Below are 12,498 nucleotides of genomic sequence, written 5' to 3'. Positions count from 1 at the left end.
TCTTTATAAGTTCAGATTAATGTGTGCCCCTCCCTTCATTGCTCCAGTGGCACAGCCTTCAGCCGTCATGGCCCTGCAGTCTCGCAATCTCTTCCCAAACCCATCTGCCTTGCTCCATTTCTCTCCACCTTCACAAGCCTCCTCAAAACTGCTTCTTTTATCATACCGTTGGCCATTCCCCATCTCTTTGTGAAGTATCCTGGGATTTTTTTGCTATGTTAACAACATTATAAAAATGAACAGTGGTATTGTTGGCTGGTGTTACTTATAAACAACACTATATTGAGAAGGATGGCTTTTTTGGTCTGTTTATGTGCTTATTAAATTACAAGCTCAGAGCTAGAATATTTTTCCTACTTCGTACCTTGTTATACCTTTAGGCACTCTTCGGTCAAGTATTTGGTCACAGTGGCATCAGGCCCAACTTTTTAAAAAAATAACCCTTATTTCTGCCATTTACTGTCTTTTCACATTCTTAACTGAGAGCAACACATATAACTACTGTATTCTATTTTTAAAGAAAAAAAGTGAGGACATTAGAATTCTGAAATTTAAAAAAGAGACTGCATAGCAGGGCAGTCAGCATTTAAAAGGTTGGCTAATATTTTGGGTGAGACTCCATCAAAACTGGTAATAGAAAGGCAGAAGAACCCTTTCTAAGATATAGATGTAGTATATAGCACCTTCACAAAGAGGCAGCTGATTGGATAAAGTATTTAGCATTATCGGTATTCTTCACCCCCACCTGTTGTTTCCTGCTACCTTTTTGGCTAGTCCCATAAGGGGCTCTTGTGCCTGACCCATTACCAGTTCTGATAGGTTAATATTTTGTATGGGACCCTCTATCTTTCTGTTTCAGATACGAGCTGCCCTGTTATGCATTTCCGGGACCTTCTGTTTTATTTCAGCATTCAAATTTTTTCTTTTTATTTCTAAAACAAAAAGCAAAACTATAAATGCTACTCTAAAGGTTACTCATAATTTATTCCAAAACTCAAACACTACCATCATTAATAGAACCAGAAAAACTGATTTAAAGTGACTACTTAGCTGATGTCTATTCAAAGCAATAGCTTATTGATGTAATTCACAATAGGGATAAGTCCATAGCCTTTAAAATATCTTTATTCAATATGGAAAATAAGTTGTAGTAAGTGCAATCATTGTGAAAACAAATTACAAAATGTGATTAACACAAAACATTTATTAAAACACACATTGTGATTTAAGTATATTCATATATCCTTTGGCAACTAGGATTACATCTGTGTAGGATCTGGATAATTCTGCTCTGAAATTGACCAGAAAATCAAGACAACCATGAATTGACTGCACTGACCTCTGCTCCTAGAACTCCATTGACTGAGACCCAGGAACGGAGACTTTGAAAATTTAACCCTATAATCATTAAAATATAAGAGGAGCAGAATCTCAAAAGGCAGTGTTAACTTCCTCTATACATATTTAAAATATCATTACAACTATGTTGCTTTATTACAGTATATTCTAGCATAGGATTTAGAGAAGTGTTGTTCATGCCAACATTGTGGTATATTTGGATTCCAGCTTGTTTACAGATACACTCACTTAGTTATCCTAATCTGGTTCTGTTGGCTCACAGCATCTTTTCATGTTAAATTGAAGGTTAGGTGTTGGGTTCTTTAACAGGTTATATCAGTCTTCTGGGTTTTGCCAATTTTGCCTTCTCGTTTGCTTCTTCTGTGTACATGGAAGGGCCAAGCTCCATAATTTTGCCACTGCCGAGGCATACATTATCCTTATAGAGCACGGCAAACTGCAACCGAAGTACAGAACATCAAAACATTACATGCTGTTTGACCAGAATGGCAACCATGTTAATATCAAACCTCTGACATTTAACATATAATCCTAGTAAAGACATAACCAGTGGGCATTTTGTTTCTTTGCTCTTGGTGAGATGGGATTCAAATACACTAAGATGCAGTTTAGCAATGCGAGTTCAAATAAGACTCTGGAATGTGTCTCAACTTGGAGGCTTTGAGCCAAGCATCTGTCAGTACTTTCAGAAGTTGCTAAAGAATCCTTTTTACCAAGTATATATAAATTCCTCTGGAGCTAAAAGATTGACACACTGACAGAGAAGCTGTACTAATCACCAGCAATCTGCAGCTCGTGACCTCAAAATTACTCAACAGTGTAAACCATCACGCTGAATGACAATAGTGGTTAAATGAAAGAGCATGATGATTACAAAATGGAATCAAATTTAATTTGTTATTACATCCTTCTGCTTCACCCTTTGACTAGCAAGGGGCTCGTCTTGCCTTGGGCAGATTGCCTCTTGCCCGTACACATACAGTACTATTGTTTTCAATAGAAGATGAGAGTACTAACATCTCAGTGTCTCAATCACTTAACCAATAATGAAAATTCCCTTGAAAGGTTTAACTAAAATTCATAATCTCAATTCACTGTGTAAATTAAACACAATGAACTTCAAAATTATTAACCAAGATGTAGTTAGTAAGAAAGAAAATACTTGCATTTATATAGCACCTTTCATGACCTCACGACACGCAAAGCACTTTACAGCCAATGAAGTACTTTTGAAGTGTAGACACTTGTAATGTAGGAAATTCAGCAGCCGATTTTGTGCACAGCAAGGTCCCACAAATAGCAATAAGAGAGTGACCAGATAATGTGTTTTGGTGATGATTGAGGGATATATATTGGCCAGGACACCAGGAGAACTTCCCTACTCTTCAGAACATTGAGAGATAGTCCTGTATTTCAAAGTTGTAAAACTACACACAAGTATCTTGGCACTTTCAGGGTACAGCTGCAGAGGTCTGAGAAGGGGTCCTTATGATCTTCATACACCTCAAACCATATCTACATCTTGGACTTTAGCCTTTTGAAATAATAAACTTATTTTTGACTCAAAATCAGTTTTTTCAAGATACTAGTAGAACTCATGGCACTGCTCACAGGTAGTCCAGAACCTGGAGTCCAGTTTTCGATGCCTAACACAGAACGACTATAGTCTAACTAGGACAGTGGTTCACCCATCACTGCAATACAGCAAATTTACATGACTGGCATGAGGTGAAAATATTACACACCTTATTGATATTGAAAGAAACAGGCATCACAGATATATTTGCCATCCTAAATCTTCCTTTTTCTCAGTTATTTACATAATTGTAAAAGATATTTTTCTCCCTCTTCCTTCCTACAGTGGATTTGTAGTTCTTGCTGAAGTTTTTGATGCAACATTGGATAAGGGAGTCTTTTCCAATCATTACATCTCCGGTGACCTCGAACAGGAACAGGAGTAGGCCATTCAGACCCTCGAGCCTGTTCCGCAATTCAATTAGATCATAGCTAATCTGTATCTCAACTCCATTTACCTGCCTTGGTTCAATATCCCTTAATATCCTTACCTAACAAAAATCTATCAACCTCAGTTTTGAAATTTTCAATTGACCTAAACTCAACAGCTTTTTCAGAGAGTGAGTTATCCTTCCTGAGGTAAGGCACCCAGAACTGAACGCAGTACTCCAGATGCGGTCTAATCATAGTTTTATACAACTGTAGCATAACTTCCACCCCTTTGTATTCCAGCCCTCATGAGATAAAGGCTAACATTCCATTAGCCTTTTAAATTATTTTTTGTACCTGTCCACTAGCTCTTAGTGATTTCTGTACATGGACCCCTAAATCTCTCTGCTCCTCCACAGTTCCTAGATTCTCACCATTTAGAAAATACTCTGACCTATCTTTCTTAGGTCCAATGTGAATGACCTCACATTGAACAAGTGCTCATTTGCCATGCTCCTTGCTTTACTGACTGACAATCATGTCCGACCTCAGCATCAAAGTGCTTCAGAATTTAGGCTGATACTTCAGCGCAGTACTGAGGGTGCACTACTTTGCGAGAAGTGCTGCCTTTCAGATAAGACACTAAACAGAGGCACCATCTGCCTTTTCAGGTAGATGTAAAAGATCCCACAGTACTATTCAAGGAGGAGCAGAGGAATTCTCCCAGTATCTTCACAAACATTTATTACTCAACCAACACTACCAAAACAGATTTTCTTTTTTCATATTTGTTCTTGGGATGTGGGCATCTATATCAAGGTAGCATTTTGCAAATTACCAAATTTATTGAATTCAATTTCTCAAATTGTCACAGTTGGATTTGAACTTCTGACCTCTGGATTACCATAACCACTAGGCTACCACTAAGAAAACATCAGTCCCCTTCATTGGCTATGGGAGTTCCAGCTACTGTTTTAGCTGCTATGTAGGAATGGAGGCTGCATGTCAAATGGTACTCTGGGACACCAAGCAAAATAAAAAGGATAATTACACTAATATCACAGTCGATTCAGCATAAATAATACAAGTGTGACCTAAGAGGAGAGGTTTAGTAAAAGATAATCCATCCATGTTTCTCTCAAAAAGAAATGTGTTCTTGTCACTTCAGTTGCAAAGAACTAGTTTTGTAAAATACCCGAATGTGGCAGATTTATATCTGTAGTCACTTCCCATTTCAACTCTATTAGATTCATATTTGCAATGGAAGAATAAGATAAAACTTACTTGTCCTGGTGTTGGTGCTCTGACTGGGTTAGCAAGGGCCACCCAAACAGTATTATCTGGATTTAGGGTTACCTGACAATGCACTGAAATTAAAAAAAAATGCAGTTTGAGGGAAGGGTATACATAGTGTGAAAACTTGATAACAACCTTTCTTGATATTCAGTAAACAAGGCAAACTCATCATATGAAAAGTATGGGTAAGAATAAGGTATTGAAGTGAAACTACAAATTATGATTTACCAACATACATTGTGCAAAAAGAAATGGGTGTAGCTAATAAATAGTGCGAGATGAAATTATTTATGTTATGTTTTTCCTATTTAAGATTTGAGGATTGGATTCTTGGGGGGGCTGGAAAAATCTATTTTGAAACCATTTTGATGCAGGATTATATGAGGTTTAAGTATGGTGCCTGGAATTGATTATGTGATGATATCATTGGGCAATAGAGTAACTACCATTGGTTTTGCAATACACAGAACTTAATAAAACTCCCAAGGCAGAGCTCAAGCAAATATGACAAGTGAGATGTCATTTTGTTCAGCACAATCAGATTTACAATTGTTATTGTGCAGTATGCAAACTAGTTTACTTATTTGACTATTTTTGTGTAAATTATTTGTCCCTTGCAGGTGTCAGCTTGGTTCAGTGGTACACTTAAAATGATATTTTATGAAAAATAAAACTTAATCATTTAATGCATTTAAGAGGAAGCTAGATAAGTACATGAGGGAGAAAGGAATAGAAAGATATATTGACAGGGTGAGATGAAGTAAGGTCAGGGGAGCATAAACACCGGCATAGACCTGTTGAGTCTAATGGCCTGTTTCTGTGCTGTAAAGTTCTATGTAATTCTATTCAATGTAATTCTATTCTAATGTGAAGATTATTTATTTCTCCCCATATTGAGTTAGTTAGGTCAAGTGTCTCAGATTGCAGTTCTGCATCATTTATACTCTTTAAACTGGGGGTAGCATTGGATTAGAATGAACATGGCCTTTCAACCTGAGATCTGGGCTCAAATTCAGACTGAATTGATATATTAAAGTCTTCACTCTGCCAGCAATAAGGCCCTCAAGAGAAATTAGTTTGGACAGTCTCAGCCTAGCTCCTAATGATCATTGGTCTACAGCACAGAGCTGCACATAATTCAATAGTAAATTCACCAGCTCATTTAGAACAGTTACAAGGATGGTACTGGAAAGAGTACAATGAAAAATGGGTTCTCGTTGGAACTGAGTTGAAGGCCAATTATTGATGACAGTTAGAACAAGCTTTAATCCATGTTACATTGGCCTGGAAGTGCTTAATCCTGATAGCAAGTACAAAAGGTGAGAACCTTTCCATTTCCCATTCACACAACAAACAACTCTCTGTTCAATATTAATCACATAAGTGTCTCTTTAGCAGCAGTAACAGGCCCGAATGTACAGCCAGGCAGGAAATTGTTGGACAAATTCAAGTATTTTGCTGATATGGGCATCACATTTTAGAACATGTAGAGAAAAAATTGTTAAACTAGTCATATTGAATGAAGCATGGTTATATCAACACAAACACTAACATTTACTTCAAAGGTGACTCAAAATATTCACTTGTTATGTACTGAAGCAATGTCTATTCAGTCCAAATACATACAAGCTAAGCCCAATCATTTCTTACCAAGTGGCATCTGGTGTTGGAAACGAAAGCTACACTGCATCGCTCTGTCCCTGAGCAGTTCTAGTGGTGGATCCTGAGCAATCCAATGGACTGGATCAGTTTGGAGTGAATTTCTGTACAAAGCTGGGTGACTGGTGCCTGGTGCCTGACAGACAACAAATATGGTTTCTCATTATACATATTCTTGCACTTGGGAAGACAGATTAACACAGGCCTCTGTTTAGGAGGCCTCTTCAACTGGCAGGAAAAAGGGCATCCAGAGGAAGATTGACCGTTCTTCAAAAGCAAGAGTGTCATGAAGTATTTCAACCAACATGCTGGTAATAACCAATGAAACTCACGATCAAAAAACCTTTGAAAGGAAATGTGTTTAAAAGCATAAAATATTTCTATTGAATAAACAAAAAAAGCCTTAAAAACTGACATTTTTAGTGGAAGAAAAGTGAAAATAGTTACTAAACCCGACAGTCTGAGGAAGTTGAATTAACAGCTGCTAATGCAATAGGTCACTGACAGATCCCTGCAGCTGTATGAAAACTTTGTTCTGAAACACGTCTAAATTGCTGAATATCTTGGTGTTAATGTTTGTTTTAAGGAAGAACAATCGGTCACCCCTGTCCTATTTTAACATGTTTCCTATTTGTCAGTTGTCGCCCAGGCATTGGAGATACTTGTGAATCACCCCAGTCATCGTCAGAGTCCCTAGAATTCTGCGGCAACTCAAGGTCAATATTGCAGCAAGCCCAACCAAATTCTACGGAAAGACAATGTAGATTCTGCGGCACATTGCCAAGTGGCCTACACATAATTATGTCTTAAAAAAGGCACAACGGCATTAATTAATGATTTTTTAAAAATGCACAAGTTTAGAGAATGTTACTTGAACAAAAAGCTGAGAGTACCTGATGAGGAGGTGAGAGAAAAAGAGCAGGAGCTGAAGCAAAGATTGCAGCAGCAGAAAGGAAACAGAGACTTGGAGCAGCCAGCCCACAGCAGATGGGGAGAGATTCAGGTTCCCCAGGTTATGGAAGTAGAAGCAGTAGGACAATCGCCAAGAGCAACAGTAGAACAGGTGAGGCAGCAGCATTCGGAAAGGCAGTGGCAGAACTGAAAGGAGAGCTTGCAGGAGCAGAAGAGACACGCAAATCAAGAATGGGAGAAACACATTACAGTGAACTTCTTGGTTAACCTGGGAGTTTCACCGAGAGCCCAAGGCTTTCATATTAACCAAGAGGTTTACTGCAAAAGGCACTTGTACTTCTCGCATTTCTCACGCTCCTGATTCTCATGTCTCTTCTGCTCCTGCCAGCTCTCCTGCTTCCAATTCTGTGATGAGGAAAAACTGATTGGTGGGGTAAAAATTCTGCTGCAATTTCAGTTACAGGATTGAGGAGGGCTGAGTGATCATAGTAAACAATTTGCCTGGTTAAACTTTGTCAATTTCCCTCATCATCTTCAAAACTTCAATTAGGCGACATTGAAGTTTCTTGTTTTCCAAAGAAAAATCTTCTTAACCTTTCCTCTTAATTTAAATTTAATTTCAATGATGAGTGGACTAGAACTGAAAACGACACTCCAAATTGGGGTCTGACAAATGCCTTATACAGAACCTCTTTTGATCTGTACTTTATCCCTATGCTAATTCAACCTAGTACTTCATTTGCCTTACTTACTGGAGCTAAGCGTTGTGCTGACAGCTTCACAGATTTACCTACTGTAACCCTGGAACTTTTTCCTGGTCATCTCGCTTTGTCGCTGTTCCATTTAGCACATATACCCACCTTTGGGTCTTTGCTCCCATTCTAATTACGGACCACACTAAACGCTACCAGCAATAAAGTGTTTGGTTGCCATACTGAAAATCCCCTCAGCAGAGGGGAATGATGTTCAATTCTGATTTTAGCCCCAAAATATTACACTTTAGTCATTTGTGAAAGATCTAGATTAAATTTTTCTTTTTAAGACTTCTTGGAAGAATTTGAATTGATTTTTTGAAAGTATAAAAGACAGTCTGGTGAAATGGGCGGACACATGGCAGATGAAATTTAGCACAGAGAAGTGTGAAGTGATGCATTTTGGTAGGAAGACTGAGGAGAGGCAATATAAACTAAATGGTACAATTTTAAAGGAGGTGCGGGAACAGAGAGACCTGGGGGTGTACGTTAACAAATCTTTGAAGATGGCAGGACAAGTTGAGAAGGCTGTTAAAAAGGCATATGGGATCTTTGGCTTTATAAGCAGAGGTATAGAGTACAAAATCAAGGAAGTTATGCTAAACCTTTATAAATCACTGGTTAGGCCCCAGCTGGAGTATTGTGTTCAATTCTGGGCACCACACTTCAGGAGGAATGTCAAGGCCTTAGAGAGGGTGCAGAGGAGATTTACTAGAATGGTATCATGGATGCGGGACTTTAGTTACTTCAGAAGCTGGGGTTGTTCTCCTTAGAGCAGAGAAGGTTAAGGGGAGATTTAATAGAGATGTTCAAAATCATGATGGGTTTTGATAGAGTAAATAAGGAAAAACTGTTTCCAGTAGCAGAAGGTTCGGTAACCAGCGGAAACAGATTTAAGGTAACTGGCAAAAGAACCTGAGGCAAAATGAGGAGAAATTTTTTACACAGCGAGTTATGATGATCAGGAATGTACTGCCTGAAAGGGTGGTGGAAGCAGATTCAGTAATAACTTTCAAAAGGGAATTTAGTAAATATTTGAAAGAGAAAAAATTGCAGGGCTATGGGGAAAGGGCAGGGGAGTGGGACTAATTGGATAGCTCTTTCAAAGAGCCGGCACAGGCACGATGGGCCGAATGGCCTCTTTCTGTGCTATATCATTTTATGATTCTATATGTAAAAGTATAGGACTGTTCACTTTTATTTTAATGGCACTGGTCCTTACTTTCCCTAAGGGCTGAGGTCTTAGCCTGAAACAATAAAAGCAAGATACAATGAGGCCAAATCAGTGTCAAGATCAGGAGATGCAGAAATTGGATGCCCTATTAATACTTTGGAAAATTGAGAAGTAATGGAAAATTGTTTGTGAGTTGCCCCACGTAATAAAGCTGATTCTAATGTTGTTAACTGGGTAGTTGTAAAGTGAGCCCACAAAATAGCCCTTCTGGGTCAACAATAAATACAGATCCAGACATCTCAAAAACATATCGAAACTTGTACCAGTTTGAATTTATCATATGCATATGGTACACGCTTCACCATGATGAAATGTCCAATATACATGAATGTTTCATGCATATGCAGTAAAGTTAATGTTTCTAATTTTTCCATGGGCTCCACAACACTCACCACAAACACATCGCCTGTATTTATCTCTTTATCTACTACGAACCAGGCATCTCTTTGACCACCTATCCTGGCTCGTTGTCCCAAAGTGAACAGAAACCAACCTAAAAGTTAACACAAAGAGCACACTTGAAGAACGTATATGTATACAGCACCAGATCTTGGGTTTTTCACAAACATTTTATAATGTACCATATATTACCAGTATACAATATATTCTGACTGTGTTACTTGCCCACAGTTTACTATGGATCATAAACTTTGAAATGATAAACTTTTCAGGCTGGAGGAAGTGGTGTTTCCCAGGGGTCAGTATTAGGACCACTGCTCTTTTTGGTGTATATTAATGACCTGGGCTTGGGTATAGAGGGTATAAAGGGTATAATTTCAAAGTTTGCAGGTGACACGAAACTTGGAAATGTGGTAAACAATGTGGAGGATAGCAACAGACTTCAGGAGAACATCAACAGACTGGTGAAATGGGCAAACACATAGCAGATGAGATTTAACACTAAGAAGTGTAAAGTGATACATTTTGGTAGAAAGAGTGAGGAGAGGCAATAAATTTGCAGGGCTATGGGGAAAGACCAGGGAAGTGGGACTAATCTACCAAAGAGCCGGCACAGGCACGATGGACCGAATGGCCACCTAATGTGCTGTATCCTACTATGATATTACAATTGTTCATCCTTCAGTGTGAAAAAAAAACATTAGACAGTCCCATCAATTCCACTGCCTATTATAGACCTGAAACATTAACTCTATTTCTTTCTCCACAGATGCTGCCTCACTTGCTGAGCTTTTCTAGCATTTTCTGTTTTTATAATAAAAATTATAACTAGTGCATGGGAGTGGTTTCTGTGCTGTAATCTCAGCTCAAGATTCATATCACTGTTAAAAATCATTTGATCATTACACTCAAAGTTTAAGATGTCATCTCAACCTCCTCAAACAACATGCAAAGCAGATAACAGATAAAACAACTAATGGACTTTAAATGTATTATTTTTTTCTAGTTTTGATTTTGAAGGGTTATTTAAATCTTAATACACAAAGGTCACAAATGAAAATATATAGCTGCACGATACCCAGAAAACCAACTGCCATGTGTAGAAGTTAATTAAAGTCAAACATTTTACTTGGATGACTGCCAGACAAATCCTGGTAAACTTAAAGTGCAGAACAAAAAAAATCAATTATTTAAGTATAAAAATGGTTCATTCTAACACAAAGCTACAGGAGAGCAGCTGTTCACTGAATGAACTATTCCCCTGCGGTTTCCATATTAAGCACTTCGTTCACAAAACGTACACTCCAATCCACACAGAATTTCATATGGATGTCACTTTCACAATGTAGTAAGCACTACAACATGTCTTGTGGGGAATTTATTGAGATGACAACTTGCCTTTAAAGGAGCTAAACACTGTAATCAAAGCTTCAGTGATTTTAAGCAATTTTGGTTAATTTGATATACAGGCCCTGACTACTAATACAAGATTTATATTTTAAATTTAGTTGAGCTCGCCTCTATCCCATCATTGCCAGGACTGCTATTTTGGAATAAAATCTCCAAATAGCTGCCTATTCCATTATGCCATAACACCACAGTAGCCTGTACTTTTTTTTTCAAATTAAAAATCATGCTTTTTCAGAGGGGTAACCTGCATACTCAAAGAACACTTCTAATGTTGCCGTTAGAAGTCATGTACTAGCAGCCCACTAGAAAAACCCTCTCAGATTTTCCCACCAAGATGGGTGACCCAAACTTATGTAAACCACTATTTGACACTGTGCTAGTGATTCAATGTACAGCTTTGTAATGTCACCATTTTAAACATAATATACTGGGACAGATTTTCTTGGTCTCGTGCCCGGGGTTATTGAATTGCCTCGGTGCAGCAAGCACAGGAAAATTGAGCAGTGGTGCGCACACACCCAAAAGAAGCCTGACTAATTTTAGGTTGCTGAGAAAAACAGATGCTGCTGCCAGAAGGAGCAAAGAATAAGCATTCCAGTGATGCCTTTAGTGTGAAAAGCCTTGGTTAGGCCAAACTGGAGACAAACAGCAGCTTTAAAAGTGAGTAACAAGAGTTGATCTGAAATGGAAGACAACTAAATATATTAATAAACATTCTAGATTATCCACACAGTGTTTTACAGAAACAATAAAAAGTCTCCTATCAACTTCACAAAAATTAAATTCTAATACTAAAATATCTTAAACATTGTAACTACCTTTGTGTGTTCCCATAATTTTTCCATCTTCTATAGAAACAAAGTTTCCAGGACAAGGTTCTAGATACTAAAACAGTTTTAAGAATGAAATTACTTTAAATGTCCAAAATTAAGATCAAGTAACTTCTATACAAATATCGTCAAAACTCAACAAAACAGGTGCATTTGGTTTTCCAAAATACTCAATAATAAGAGACTGGGCACTGGATTTGAATCTAGCCCAAACTATGAAGGTCTCTTCTCTGTCTGCTTTACAGGTTCTAAGTAAAATGAGTTTGGGTATTCTGAACCTGGTTTCTAGTTCACACATGTCCACAACACAATACTGTCTATAATTCAGCATTAAGTTAGGAATTTCAATTAGACCAGGATGGCTGATATGAGCAATAGAAATGTCAGATTGGTGCCCATAGGAAATGCTCATCAATGGACTGGGTAAAGACATTAGCCTGGAAGTTACTGTTGCCGATATTAGTGGGCAAACACTTAACACATTCATATGACATTCTTATGTCCGCTAACCTAATGGAAGCCTCAACCAGTTTATTTTAAATACATTAACATCTCCGTTAGAACGTCATACGAAGGCATTAAATGTTCACCCAATGAAATTGGCAACAGTAAGTTCTAGGCTATAGTAGAGGAAAAGCAGAACACTGTATCTAATTCATGATCTTGGTATTCTTGATCCAAACACAGGCTACAAAAAGTGGAA

General features: G+C 38.0%; 1 protein-coding gene across 3 annotated transcripts in view; it reads right to left on the bottom strand.

The window, feature by feature from the left end:
* Positions 1 to 1,107: 1,107 nt before the first annotated feature.
* The window catches only part of trmu (tRNA 5-methylaminomethyl-2-thiouridylate methyltransferase), a 34,002-nt gene continuing 22,611 nt past the window's right edge, over positions 1,108 to 12,498 (bottom strand). For 2 of the 3 annotated variants that reach the window (XM_068004883.1, XM_068004884.1), the window contains exons 7-11: positions 11,784 to 11,850; positions 9,549 to 9,649; positions 6,250 to 6,394; positions 4,588 to 4,670; positions 1,108 to 1,795 (exon numbers count right to left, since the gene is read on the bottom strand). In XM_068004883.1, coding sequence (XP_067860984.1) covers positions 1,670 to 1,795; positions 4,588 to 4,670; positions 6,250 to 6,394; positions 9,549 to 9,649; positions 11,784 to 11,850 — 522 coding nt within the window. In that variant the 3' untranslated portion in view covers positions 1,108 to 1,669. The remainder of the gene's footprint in view (positions 1,796 to 4,587; positions 4,671 to 6,249; positions 6,395 to 9,548; positions 9,650 to 11,783; positions 11,851 to 12,498) is intronic. The other variant, XM_068004885.1, reaches the window with a different exon arrangement.

This window comes from Heptranchias perlo, chromosome 24, assembly GCF_035084215.1.
Source record: "Heptranchias perlo isolate sHepPer1 chromosome 24, sHepPer1.hap1, whole genome shotgun sequence".
Lineage (NCBI taxonomy): Eukaryota > Metazoa > Chordata > Chondrichthyes > Hexanchiformes > Hexanchidae > Heptranchias > Heptranchias perlo.
The sequence above is the reverse complement of the archived record's forward strand: the minus strand, read 5'-3'. Positions and strand labels throughout refer to the sequence as shown.